The sequence below is a fragment of the Penicillium verhagenii genome (assembly GCF_028828195.1).
Source record: "Penicillium verhagenii strain IBT 33310 chromosome Unknown utg000005l_segment0_segment0, whole genome shotgun sequence".
NCBI lineage: Eukaryota > Fungi > Ascomycota > Eurotiomycetes > Eurotiales > Aspergillaceae > Penicillium > Penicillium verhagenii.
Window position 1 is genome coordinate 4,057,035 of NW_026643169.1, and position 14,327 is coordinate 4,071,361.

A 14,327-nucleotide genomic window follows, 5' to 3' on the forward strand; every position below is an offset into this window, starting at 1 on the left:
GTGAACAAAATTGTGAACGAAATTTCCAGATGTCAGCACTAAACACTTAGACCTGATGCTTCCAAGGAACCACTTATGTAGGTCCACAGGCTGTACTGGACCGAGGCTTCAGGAAAGGCTGCCCCCATAGCCCCCTGGGAGCAGCTGGAGTGGCCCATTGAATTCTTAGCGTCGCTTCATTCAAATCACATTTCTCCACTCCCACATGATTGTCTTGGAATCTGTTTACCACAAAGTCCTGCCTATCTCAACGCTCAAAGCCTATGGCTGGCGGGATGTGGTCCAGACGACACTTGGGATTTCCTTTGAAACGGATTTCTCACGCAATCATCCTTTCATTTATACTGTTAGGACTTATACTCGCCGCTCGCGTGAGAGAGCAGCTTTTTACAGCTCAATCGGGGGGAAATGTTGACATAAGGTAAACTTTGAAGTGATTCTATCGACACCCCCTGTCATCAAATTCCTGATCGAAAGCCCCCTACTGAGTGCTAATTTTCTACATGCCCTCAGCCTTTCAGAAAGCAAAAAGACGTGTCTTAATGACTGTGACTTAGGTATAACTTTCTCGGAGATATCACGTGAAACGAAATCAATTCCATTCGATCCCTACCCCGATTATAATAGCGCAGAATGGAAAAATTCATGGAGAGGCTCTTTCCAAAGTTGCATTGGCCCTGATGGGAACCTATTGGATCGTGATAATCTCAATACAGCCATGAAAGGCTTCAAGTGGAATCATTCCGGTGCGACAATCCAATCAAACTAAAGCATATCGAGGCAGATGCTCAGATGCGGCACATTATTGATTAGATGAACACTAACCTTGGAATGCCTTCGAAACAGATTCCCCGGCTCCCATTTTTGGCTCATATAAAGCATGGAACCTTGATGATGGTCTCTGCACCGATCCCGAGTCCCGATATAGCGCATATGGCTATGGAGATAAAGGCCTCGATAGCGACGATCCTAGCTCTCACAATGTCAACGCAACACAGTGGGATAAGGTAGATTGGGCTAGCTTGCAGAAAAACTGCCTGCAGAACAATGCTGAACGATATAGAAGCTTTCAGTCCGGGGAAAAGTTATCCACACTCCACAAGGAGCTTGATTCAGGATTTGTGGAAAATAATACCAATGAAGATACTACTCAACAAAATTACCACCCTCGGACAGCGGTCATTATACGAGGCTGGCTAGGGATGGAGTTCACAGATGATGGTATCCATAACCTTCGATCCATGATCATGGAACTCGCTCTCTTTTCCGGAGCCGAATATGAAATCATTATCTTGGTCGATGCTAAAGATACTGAACTACCCCATCCCGCTAATAAAGTAGGCATGGAAGAATTCAAAAGATTACATCTACCGGAAGAATTCCGGGATATTGCGGTGTTTTTTAACAATCAAATTTTGGAAGACTGGTACTCAAAAATTGACGTTCACGTGTGAGATTCGCTGTCGCTTGCTAGTACGGGACTGCAATGCTGACTCCATCGTAGGGCAATTCTTCAGTACTTCCAGCCAGTGCAAATCTTCTCGCGACTCCATCCAGGATACGACTACATTTGGCAATTTGAGATGGATTCCCGATATACTGGACATTATTATCACCTTCTCAAGCAGGCTGCAAATTTTGGGAAACAACAGCCGCGAAAGAACCTGTGGGAGCGCAACTCCTACTTTTACATCCCTGCTATCCACGGAACCTGGGATGAGTTCACCGACCAAGTGGACCAGAGCATGGCCAATCAAGATAGTGTTCTAGGCCCACAGGCAGTCAAAGGAATCAATACTGATGGCGAAGCACCCACGATACCGGTCGTGGACTTGGAAGAAGATCTCTGGGATTGGGGTATCGGCGAGGAAGCGGATGTGATTACCTGGCTACCGAGCTTTGATCCTCGTCATACCAAATGGCCATTCCGTGATCGTGTCTTTAACTTTGCTCAAAAGGGAAGCACGCCCCGTCGGGCGTCTGTGGTTGCGATGTCTCGAGTCTCGGCACATCTACTCCGGCTTATGCATGCGGACAAGGAGAGAACAGGCCTTGGGCTGGCATCCGAGATGTCTCCGACGTCCTGGGCTCTTTACTATGGCTTGAAAGCAGTTCAGGTTCCTCAGCCGATTTTTCATGCGCATAGTTGGGATCCTGCAGAGTTGAATCGTCGAGCAAACCCAGGCAGCCCGGGCGCGATCAATGCTGGACGGGATAGCATCTGGAGCTGGAATATGCATAATGATATTTTGCTCAACGTGACATTCATGTTTAACTCCGAATTTTCTGAAAGGCTTTATCGAGCTTGGCTAGGGTACGATCAGAAGGAGGACTCTGGCAAGATTTGCTTGCCGCCTATGCTGTTACATCCTGTCAAAAATACGAAGAATTGATTTACATATACCCAGATTTTTACTAATCAACCATAGCCTACAATTCAGAGTTAAACATTGAATGGATGAAGCTGCAGATATTTACGTCATTTAATGAGACCCGATTTGGAATCAATGCATATATGTAACCTCGAGATGCCGTAAAGGGACTGTTGCGGAACCAAAAATACTATGTCAAAGGATAATCCTTATATCTATGAATCCCATATGTGCGTATAAAATATCCAGAGTTTGCTTCAAAGTAACGATTTACACGGCTTGGCCTTTTAGGGAATTGGATGCTGTACAATAGTGCACCAATCCGTAAATGGACTCTTGTGCGACACTGGCCACCAAATTTGGAGAAATTCAACATCAACAGGTCCCCCCTCCAAGGGAAGATCGAAGCACAAAATCTTGGACAAGAGAAAGCTAGGTGAGCACATGTGCACTTAAGAAGTAGTGATAGGCAGTAGATTATGTACATACTGACAAAAATTCATTGAGCAGAACTTTCAATGTTGGAATTGATTGGTATAAATATGAGAAACCTTCAAAGTTGCCCAGGCCCAGATGTCCACACATTTTGTTTTGAAATCACTGAACAGTTTGGATCAATTGCATCCTTCTTGCACCTCTCAAGCTCTTTGGAAGTCAACATCGATTAAAATGATCGATAACGCCAGACCCAACGGCTCGGTGATCGACACCCCGGTTTCCAAGGATGAATACACACAACTGGTCGAAAGATTCCTCCAAGGCGCTAGTTTTCAAATATTTCCTGCCAAAGATACCACAGCACTTGAAGAGTACCTCTTCAACCAAATGCTAGGAGGGGAAATTGATGCCAAAAAAGCATCAAAGTTATCAAAACAAGGAGCCTCAATCGCCCATCAATTCTATCCCCTCCAATCCAGCTCCCCAGAACTCCACCGTCTCACCGGCCTATACGGAGCCTATTTCGTTGCCCTGGACGACATCTGCGCAGCCGAAGCTGACATGCGTGGATTCCGCCGCAGCTTCATCCGAAACTTGCCCCAGGCCAAACTATTCGAGGGCTGCGCAAATATGCTCAGAGAGCTGGATGACCATTACCTGGAGTTCTGCTCGGACAAAGCCATTACCGGGCTCATCAGCCACATGAGCTCCGCGGTCTTAGAGTCTGAGACAGAGGGCAAGTTCTCGCAGCTTCGGTTGTCGCCCGGGTTTCCTCAGTACTTTCGATATCTGACGGGCAACGCCGAAGCTTTTGTGTGGCTGATGGTGCCTAGAGATGTCTGTCCTGGGTATGGGGAGACTTTTAAATTGTTCATTCAGGCAGTGCCGGAGCTTATTGATTTCACAAATAAGGTGAACGACATCCTTTCGTTTTATAAGGAGTCGATCGTGTCTTCTGAGAGTGATGGTTATGTTTACCACCGAGCTGAGGTGAATCAGGTCACTCCACTGCAATGCTTGAATGAAATGGTCGATGAAGTTCATGACAATATTGATCGTATTGAGGCCATGGTCGTTGGAGATGCGGATTTGTTCGAGGTTGCCAAGGCCTATATTCGTGGCTATATTGGGTATCATATCATCGAGCCGCGTTATAAGATTGGTGAACTAGGAGTACCGTGTTTGAAGTAAGATTCCTGGCCCATTCTGAATGGTTTTATGGACTTGATAGTACTCAATGGATGGTTTCAACACTGAATTGAGATGAGGAAAGGAGAAACCCACTTTCTTCTATCTAAGGCTAAGGCTAAGCGCGGCGGTAACAGTTGCTCAGAAGCGACCTACTAGGTAGTAGATAGTGATGGCCGTGGTAGCATGCAATTGTTTCCAAATTGAAAAGCCCAATTCATCTATTCGGGAAGATATCAGGAGTATTTATTTACACGTTGAATAGCCTCTCCAATGAGTCTGCCTATGCAGAAACGTAAAAAGAAAAACAAGCCTCTCCAAAACTTCGGACCCCGACCCAGCAAAGATTGTGCTTTTGTATAAACCAAGGGCCCAATCGCCCGATCCTGTACCGGATTTGTCTCTTTTTTGTATTTTGGTTTTTAGTTTCTTGTCGTTGCAAGAGCTGGGTCGGAGATGCACCAGGCATACAGGAGGGTGTGGCCTAAGAAACAATGAAGAAAAATAATAATAACCATAACCAAGAGAGGGGAAAGGGTATCAACACCGTGACACATGCTGGGGTGACATGGAGAAGGAAGAGAATGAGAAAATATGAAAATAACAGGACGAGAACACAAGAGGAGCGTGGACTTCATGAGCACATAAAGAGTAAAGAACCCAGAGTTCAATAAATGCGAGGGCATATGAGGAATATTCGTCAATCAGATTTCGTTCCGGAGATCTTCGTGTGAATGATGACCAGACTGATCGCGTTCCTTGGCCTTACGGCGGGAGGGTGCGGGGACAAAATCGAAGAAACGATATTTGCTGGAGCTTTCCTTGGTGACGCTAGCTCTGCGGGTCTTGGAGTTTTCAGAGTGGTCCAGGGAGTATGTGGAAGAATTCTTGGAGCTGCCGGTACTATCTCTTGGATCGGACCATCGAGGTATCGTGAAGGGCATCCGGGATTGATCCCAAGTTGCAGATGAAGAACTGGGTGGGGTGTCATCCTCCTCTGGCGCACAGTCGGTGGATCGACGGGGCATGGGAGGTCGAGGTGCGAAGAAACCAATGGAGCCACGATGACCTGGAGTCGCCGAGGCTGCAGACCCTGGGGCAGCAGGAGCAGTAGCGGTAGACTCCGGAGCGGGGGTAGCTGGTTTGCTTGAAGCTTCATCATAGAATGTTACAGATCGCTCCATGGAATCCACCAACTCCTCCCACTTGATCTGAAGTGTATCATTTGGACGCTCAGCTTGTTCAGCTTCATCCAAGCAATCTTCGGTGCGCTCTTGCAGATGGAGTGCCAATTCGTGAAATTTGGAAAGAAACGGGTCAATCTCTTCCAGTTCAGAGAGCCGCTCCGGTACAACTTCCAACCAAATGTGAATCAAGTTTGCGAAACATCGGGATTGGTCAACCAAGAATGGAAGGCTGGGGAAGCCTTCGCGAGAGGTACGCGGCAATCGTCCAAGGATTTGCAGCGGGGTGGTATAAGAGGGAGTAGGGACGGGAGCCGTCGCATTTGACGGGATGTCGCAGATAAGATCGACGAACTGCTTGAATTCTGCCCGGTTACCGGCCAGGAATTTGTTCATCGGCTCCATCCACGGTTCCTTGTTGCCGAATGTCGTCATGTTAGCTAAGCCCTGAAGGGCCTTGGCGATAAGAGTCAAAGTGCGCTGAGCACGAGGACGAGGATGGTCTGCGAATATGGCAAGTTAGTGAATGAAACAAAAATGGGAAATTCTTAACATTGAAATTTCTTACCTTTCAAGATCCCGAACAGTTTAGGGTTTAGGATAGCCGGGCAAAAGAACCGTAGGAAGAGGAACCCAGACACACTACTGTAAGTCACAGAACGCAGGAAGTCACCATAGCGGTCCTCGGCGCACGCTCTGACGTGTCGGAAGATACGCCTGAGCTCAGGAGGACAGCGGGACCATGAGATAGCAATAGATTTCCAAACCATGGTGGTGAGGTTAATCAAGTTTCGCCAATTACGATCGAGATCTTCGGCGCGCGGGACTCGAGCGGGATCGACCTCGCACTCAGGATCACTCTCGTCAATTTCACGCAGTCGTTCACCAACCGTCTCTTCCAGATACTCTTTACCCAGTCGACGCATGTGTTGATCAAGTGCTTTGGTTAAAAGTGAATTGCCACGGAATAGTAGATTGGCTTCCACAGTAGCCGTCCTCCCCATATCTCGGACCAGGACATTACGATCATGACCAGAAGATCCCGGGGAGTCATTCGAATGAATCCGTGTCGTGTACCGCAGGTGGCTAGCAGTGGACTCTTTGTGGAGGCCATCAATCTCATCCTCAACTAGAGCCGAGATCCAGTCCACTGTAGACCCGGAGACTTGGTAGATATTGAGAAGCATCTCGGACAATTGTGTCAACTCGGACGACATCACTTGACCCATGTTTATTGTCAAACCATTGGAAAATTTGTGGAGGAGCTCCTTCATTGGGGCGTATTCTTCGGACATCAATACTACCGTTTCCTCCATCCGAGCTCTCATGAACATTTCCCCAACTGCTTGGTCATGTTCATCCAAAATCGGCCACCATTTTTCACAGTCCACGCCTGGGTCTAGCTCATCCAACCGCAAGTCTACACGTCCAAAGATTGCGTCATTGGTAGAAATCTCAATTTCATCAAGCATGTTGACTGCGTTGACTTCTTGAGTGGACGAGTATTTTCCTTGCGCGATGAGGGTCCAATCCCTCTGTGCGTTCAGGGTTTTGACCAATATAGAAGCCTGGGACAGAACGGGTGGTAGATCGTTGAAGGTGAACTCCTCTCGCCAGAACGGATTTGTGGTGCGATATTTGACAGCAGTCTTCGCCCGAATTTCTCCATCTAGAAGTACTTCCGTATAGAAGTCACTGATATTAGGCGAGGTTGGAGCAGTGTACCCATGAGATCTGGATTGTTTTCGACTTCGTGGTGTTTCTTCCTCCTTGGTGCGAAAAAGCTTCGCCTCCGTGACTCGCAGGTGAAGGATTCTCTCGATTCGAAACATGCCCTTGGTGGGAGAACTGTCGGCTTCCGGAGTTTTATTCGGATCTTCCTCCGCAGCCTGCAGTTGAGGGCCATATAGCTCTGGAATGGTGAACGCACGTAGCAGAACAAACCAGACCTCGAAAAGATCGCGGGTTTCAAGGGCGAGATAGATGGGACGCATCGCAGCATCGGGGACGGGGTGTGCTGTGTATTGAGGGTATATGGCGATGCAAAACTCATCGTCCAGCACTGACGAATCCAGCTGTTGAATTGCACAGCGCGATAATTGAGAGAGCTGAATGCAAGCTACGAGAACAACATCGGACTCGGTATACAGCTTGAAAAAGCCATTTTCTAGCAGTCTACAGCTCACTCTCTGCCAGGAGGAAGAGAGAGCCCTTGACTGCCTATATGTTGAAACGCGACGCGCCGATGATGCCGGTCGCACTCCAGCCGCAGAGGGTTTGTCCCAAAGAAGCATCTTACCAACTTTGATGATGGCCGCGTCTTTATGGGTTGAGGATTCCGAATTTCTCCGACGTTCGGGGATTCGTCGGTCTCCAATGACGACGGATTGAGGTTTGGTCATTTTGTTTTGAACGCCCTTGGGACGTATAGGTTGCCAGCAGAGTAGAGCTGCGAGCCATGAATCGAATGTTTCGTTGACATGGGGGCGTAACTGAATGCCCAGCCCAGAGGTGAATGTATGGACGCTGAGGTAGGTTGTCTGAAGCTCTGAATCAAACAATGTCCGTACCCTACAGCCACGAAGGTCAGGGATGAGGGTTTTTGCCAATGCTGGTTCCCCCTTTGCCTGGTATATAAGACTGCCGGTAGCGACATTAATGGCACAGTATCCGGATGTCCAGGGACTTGACGCTGTGATGGAAGATGTCCGGAATGACAAGATTCCATGCATCCTCCCGCAGGTGGTCTTCATCAATTGGAGTATCTTGGCGGCATCGGTATTAGATAGAGGTGAGGCGAATTGGTTGTGTGCGACTGTCGGGGAACGGCTACTCCCAGGGGATTTTCGATGGCGGGTAACTGCTTGACCAATATAGTTGGGAGGGGATTGTATCGATGGGAAACCAATGGAAGAGGATGAATCCTCGGAGGTTTTACCTTCTGCTGTCTTGGGTTGGGATGAGCTGGCGGCGTTGACCGAACCAATGCGTGCGCGAGTCTTTATGGTAGCGGAAGCCATGTCGCTTCGTTGCTCTTCCATTGTGGTAGTTCGCGATCGCGTCCGCACGGTTCGTGCTTCCGTCGGTGGTTCCGGCTCGGTGCGTTCGATGGTTCGCGATCGCATGGTAGTTCGGGGTGAGGGGGCGCTCTGGGTGAAATGTTCGCTCTCGGATATAGGGGAATGGGATTCCGGGGTCACGGTACGAATACCAGTGTCTCGAAAGTTGTCTGGGTAGACCATGCCGTGGCGGTCCCTAGATGAAGACTTTTTGCTCGATCGTCGCTCCACGGGACGACTGTATAATGCTTGGTGTATAGAATTCCGTTTCGTACTGTGTCCATTGGGGTTTTCTGGATCCATTCTGCCCGGTCGTCACTCTCGCGCGAGCGGACGGGAGCGTGATGGGGAGAAGGTCCGCACCAGAGGGAAGCACTTTGGGGAGAGGCTACCTCGAAAAAAAAAACCAAGATTATATATATTCCGTACACCTGCTCAACCGCACGAGTATAAATGAAAGTCGGATTTTGTGCAGGGCGTCCTTATGAGAACACATGGAGTGCAAGGGGAGGAAGGAGGCCGGAGTCGTACATTCGGTCGAGACGGCGGATCGAATCAGGGACAAAGGGGAGTTCGCGGGTCACCGTCGTTTGTCTGAGAGATGCAGGGTCTAGCAAGATACGGTGAGCGACCAATTCGTTAATAGTCTGGGAATTGCGACTAAGCCGCCGTCGCGAAATCCCCGAAAGGGTGTAGGTGTGTTCAGCTTTCAAAGCATGGAGCCCGAAAAGGTGATCCGGGGCAGACGTGATATCATTATTATCAAGAGGGGGAAGGGAATGGAAGCGAGCGGGATTATGGGGACTAGGGAAGTCAAGATAACACGCACCTTCATCAGTCCCCTTTGAAATTGGGAGGTCTTCAGAGCAATTATGCCGGAGAGGGGATGTCTGGGGGGAGGGGGGAGGGGGCGCTTTCGTTTGGAGTGGGTTTGTGTGTGTGCGTCCGTGTTTTGCAGATCCCCCAAGCACAGGTAAGAGGTTCCGGGCGGAGCCAGGGAAGGGCACAGGGATGATGATGGGGATATATAGATACTCCGGACCGAAATTGATGAGGGATCGTGATATGTATTTTTTATTTTTTTTTAGGGTGGTAAAAGGGAATTGGGAGAGGGGCGAGAAGGGAAAGAGGGGAGGGAAGTGGATAACGGAGCTGAGGTGTATAAAGGGGAGAAGAAATCCACCGCGAACCAACTTTTCTTTCCTGTATAAAATCATAAACCATTGATTTCCAACTCCCAACCATTTGTTGGGTTCTTTGCATTTGGATTTGTTTATTTACATATTATTCATCTTCTTTAAATTATTACTGTTCCTTTTTTTTCCTTTTCGAAAAAAAAAAGGACGAACCAGTGAACCTTATGAGATCATCATTTCCCTCGGAAATCCGCTCTCTCGTTCCTCCAGGTACACAATTAAAAAAAGGAAAAAAAACCTCCAGACCCGAATCCCGCGCCTTCTTCAAGCCTTTAACCGGCAATACCGAGATTACGCCAATCGGGACTGCAATGAGGCGCTAAAAGGGAGGCTACACGGCAGTAGCAAGTCGATTTTCCCCTTAGTTTCCCTTAGTCCTAAAGTTCGTAAGCTTAGCGTCGGGTCCGAAATACATAGGGCTCCTCTTTCAGCATAAGCCTTTGGTCATTAATATTATTCCACCGTGATGAGATTATTGGGATTATTGGGATTTAGGATTCATGGTTTATGATTCGTGAATTCCACTCATGGAAGCCCAAGCATCATTGCGTGGCATCCATTTTAGGGAAGGTACTTTAGTGGCAGTGGATGTAGTGAGCGAATCATCATGAATCAACAGTAGCCACAGACTCAGCATGATCCCGGTGGTCGTCGATCAGACCCTCTTTCTAGAGCCAATGCCACCGCGAAAAATCTCCTGTTTATTTTGATGCGCCCTGGTTCCATGCATAAGCGCACTAGGTACATGACTAGGTGCAGGTCCACGGATTTACACTTGCACAAGGTTATCCACCGGCTCCAGGGCTTTTCCAAGGGCTCGGAGTTGGGCGTATACTTTGAGTGGGTATACGAATCGCCTTCCAAGGTTGAACGATGAGTATATTCGGGGATGAATCTATATGGAACAAAGTGCAGCTAGTACTCAACGGGGAAAGATGAAGCGCACATTCGAAGTATTTGAAACCGATAACAATGCCGACCTCGGGAGTCTCTCTTTTCAGGAAAAATGATGCGGGTTCTCCGTGTACTACCAGTTGACTAAACTTCAAGCGGGTGCGGACTGGAGTTGCGGACTGGGGCCGTGTCATCAAGTAGATTCCCGCTTCTTTCCTTAAATCCGTTTTCCTGAAGATGGAAATGCTCCGAAGTGGAGCCAACTCATATTGTACAATATTAAATTGGTGGGAAGAGGGGGTGTTCAAACTCTTCATGATTCAAGACCAAGTACAAGCTCATGTCACCGCTAATTGACTGTTCTAGAAAGGCCAGAAAGTCAATAATAACAAGACTAAAAGACAAAGAACAAAAGAACGAAAAAAAGGGCGCGCCCAGTTGCATCATGCATACTAACTGTTAGGGATTGGTTAGTGTCCAACTAACTAACGAGGTTCTTTCCCGAGACCCCCGCACTGACTAAGCAGTCCACATGACTCGTATCGGGAACCCGATTAGATTGTTGGCCTCAGGCGGGAATATTATGTCATAATCCGTCTATCACGATCACCTGCTGATATCTAGCTTAGGATGGCCTAGGTCCCGCGGATGTGATCAGATGCCCCAGGTCATATTCTCCCCTCAAAACAAAAACAAAACGAAACCACAACTTCCCGAGAACGAGAACGGATAAGAGAAGCAAGAGAAGAGACAACAGGTTCAGTATATTTTATTGCCAGCTCATGCGTCTCTGGAGTCGTCATATGGGACTGTTGAGCTGTTGTGGAGAGTAACCGCATCCCCACAGGGTCACAGCTTCCGTGTTGACCTCATCGGATATCCTTCCCAAACCTCCACAAATCCATGGCGATAATTCCCAGAGACTCAAGAGGATCACCCTGAGTCAGATTAAACAATGATGTCCTCAAATATACTCTCGCGGTTTCTCCCACCTACAGACTCGCCATCCGTCTATGAAGCCATCCGTGAACATGATGCCGAATCCGATTCCTCTGATGTTGAAGAGCGTGCAGGGATGGCCCCGAGGCCGGATCAGGAACATTTCAGTGATGGGGAGCTGGAGGATGCGTTGGCAGATGCAAGGGATAGTCAACTGTCTAGCCCAACTGCAGCTTTGCTCAGTCGGCCGTCACCGCAGACCCATCCTCGGGGCTCCCCATCCGTCTCACGTCGTAGATCTTCCAGACCCCGATGGATGACTCGGACGTCTTCTCAGGGAATTGAGCTTGATGATCGAGATGAAGATGTGCCGCAGTCCCTCTTGGTCGAGGCCCATGACGACGAGGATTTACGGGCACGACTCCCTCCTCCGCCTCAAATGATGCCTAGTCGCTCCAGAACCCCCAGTCCTCCGCCAACTTCATCCGCTGCACCCCCTCCACGCTGGGGACCCGCTCATACTCGACAATCCTCGGATACCGATGACCGTCATCCTTGGAAGCGATGGCTGTATGGCCAGCAACTCAGTCTGGCTAACGTTGATCCCAAAAAGAAAGCCATGTGGCGCTGGGCCAATGTAGAGGACTTGGACAACTTCCTAAAGGACGTGTACATCTACTTCTTGGGAAATGGATTCTGGTCTATTATTCTAAGCCGAACCTTGAATCTGTTGACATTTGCCTTCGTAGTGGGGTTCTCCACCTTCCTCACCAACTGTGTCAATTATCACAAAGTCCGCGGCAGCAAATCACTGGACGAGATTTTGGTACCCCAATGCACGTCTCAAATGTCTGGCTCCACGCTTTTCTTGCTCTGGCTATTCAGCTTCTTCTGGATCGGAAAGCTCTTCCAGTATCTGCTGGATATCCGAAGGCTTCAGCATATGCATGATTTCTATTTTCATTTACTTGGCGTCTCGGATGGGGAGGTCCAAACCATCGCCTGGCAAGAAGTTGTCAGCCGGCTGATGACGCTGCGAGATTCTAATCCCTCCACAGCAGCGGCAGTATCTGCCAAACACCGACGATTCATGGGCAGTCAATCAAAACAGCGAATGGATGCTCATGACATTGCAAATCGTCTCATGCGCAAAGAAAATTATATGATTGCACTGGTCAACAAGGATATCCTGGATCTAACGTTGCCAATTCCATTTCTGAGAAATCGCCAGCTCTTCTCACGAACGTTAGAATGGAACCTCAATTTGTGCATCATGGACTATGTTTTCAATGAACAAGGTCAGCTGCGCACCTTATTCCTCAAGGATACCCATCGAAGAGCGCTAAGTGATGGGCTACGACGGCGCTTTATATTTGCCGGTATCATGAACATCTTTGTCGCTCCATTTATTGTCGTCTACTTTCTCATGCACTACTTTTTCCGCTATTTCAATGAGTTCAAAAAGAATCCGGGTCAGATCGGATCTCGCCAGTACACTCCATTGGCAGAATGGAAATTTCGCGAGTTTAATGAGCTCTGGCATCTATTTGAGCGTCGGATAAATATGTCTTACCCATTCGCCAGTCGCTACATCGACCAGTTCCCCAAAGACAAGACAGTTCAGGTGGCTCGGTTTGTGGCCTTCATATCGGGTGCACTAGCCTCGGTCCTTGCCCTTGCATCGGTGGTGGACCCGGAATTATTCCTCGGCTTTGAGATCACTCCTGATCGTACCGTTCTCTTCTATTTGGGTATCTTTGGTACAGTTTGGGCATTTGCCCACGGACTGGCTCCCGAAGAGACCGATGTCTTTGATCCGGAATACGCACTTCTCGAATTGATTGATTTCACTCACTACTTCCCGACGACCTGGAAAGGACGCTTGCATAGTGACGATGTGCGCAAAGAATTCGCTGTCTGCTATCAGATGAAGATTGTCATATTCTTAGAGGAGATCCTCAGCATGATTTTTACGCCCTTTGTGCTGTGGTTCAGTCTCCCCAAGTGTAGTGACCGGTTGATCGATTTCTTTCGCGAGTTCACCGTCCACGTTGACGGAATGGGTTATCTGTGCTCCTTTGCGGTCTTTGATTTCAAAAAAGGCACGAATGTCATGTCCGCGGGCCGGAAAGACACTCCTGGTCGACAACAAGACCTACGAGCAGATTACTTCTCAACCAAGGATGGAAAGATGCTTGCTTCATACTACGGCTTCTTGGATCACTATGGTCCCAATCACCCGCCTGGTGGACGACGGCCGTTCCACCCACCCCCGAATCTACCCACACTTGGACCCCACGATATGGGCCTCCATGATCGATATGATCCTCAACCTCGATCGGGGGCTATGGGTGGACCATTTGGTCCGTCCCTTGTAGCTTCCAGGTTTAGACCTATGGCAGCCGACCAGATTCGTTCCCCCACGGCTTCTATGCTTCTAGATCCACATAATCAGCCATCCACATCGGGCTTCCGCCCTGGACGGACTGCGCCTTACCCCCGCTCTCGTCTTGCTCGGTCGCAGCATCCTATGGCTGATACCGCCGAAGATGACGAGCTACCGTCGGAAGCCACTCGTGATTCTTTGAATCGAGCCACAGGCCCCGCTGGTGCATCCAGTGGTGGGGTTGGCACGAGCGAAGGTGATCTGGGAGATTCGTGGCGAATGAATCCGCTGGCAACCGAAGGCGACGAAAATGAGGAGGGTGATGAGGGTGAGCATTTAGATGATCTGGCCGGGGGAGCCGGTGTGCTGGGACTCATCCAGCAGTTCCAGAGGGCCAATACAGACGGTCGACGGACTACGGTTGGAATATAGTAGAGCGTACAGGATTAGTCCATGAGAGCCGACCATATAATGTCCATGATTTGTCTTACTGTTCTGGCGTTGAATTAGCGACGTATTAGATTTTTTTTTTTTTTGAATCGTCATCACTCCCCTTTACCAAGTAGTACATGGGTACCTGTGGTTCTTTTCGTCACATGATTTCCCCAGGCCACTGTACAAGACCTACTACATACCAGTAGCACTTGAGTACTATCTCAAGTCCTGAGTAG

The 14,327-nt window shown here is 48.8% G+C and overlaps 4 protein-coding genes across 4 annotated transcripts; 3 read left to right on the forward strand and 1 right to left on the reverse strand.

Annotated features, from left to right (window-relative positions):
* Positions 1 to 523: 523 nt before the first annotated feature.
* Positions 524 to 2,393, forward strand: N7466_005019 (DUF3405 domain-containing protein; the record flags this gene model as incomplete). Its single annotated transcript, XM_057164416.1, has 3 exons — positions 524 to 746; positions 847 to 1,448; positions 1,518 to 2,393. Coding segments are annotated over 3 exons (1,701 nt in total), but the record flags the coding sequence as incomplete, so codon positions are not given.
* Positions 2,394 to 3,041: 648 nt separating this feature from the next.
* N7466_005020 (terpenoid synthase) lies at positions 3,042 to 4,001 on the forward strand (the record flags this gene model as incomplete). The annotated part of the gene is made up of 1 exon (XM_057164417.1): positions 3,042 to 4,001. One exon carries the CDS (start codon positions 3,042 to 3,044, stop codon positions 3,999 to 4,001), a length of 960 nt encoding a protein of 319 aa, XP_057023098.1.
* Positions 4,002 to 4,702: 701 nt separating this feature from the next.
* Positions 4,703 to 8,544, reverse strand: N7466_005021 (GTPase-activating protein BUD2; the record flags this gene model as incomplete). The annotated part of the gene is made up of 2 exons (XM_057164418.1): positions 4,703 to 5,685; positions 5,751 to 8,544. 2 exons carry the CDS (start codon positions 8,542 to 8,544, stop codon positions 4,703 to 4,705), a joined length of 3,777 nt encoding a protein of 1,258 aa, XP_057023099.1.
* A 2,742-nt stretch (positions 8,545 to 11,286) lies between these two features.
* atgI (autophagy protein ATG9) lies at positions 11,287 to 14,088 on the forward strand (the record flags this gene model as incomplete). The annotated part of the gene is made up of 1 exon (XM_057164419.1): positions 11,287 to 14,088. The coding sequence occupies one exon, from the start codon at positions 11,287 to 11,289 to the stop codon at positions 14,086 to 14,088; it is 2,802 nt and encodes a 933-aa protein (XP_057023100.1).
* Positions 14,089 to 14,327: the final 239 nt, after the last annotated feature.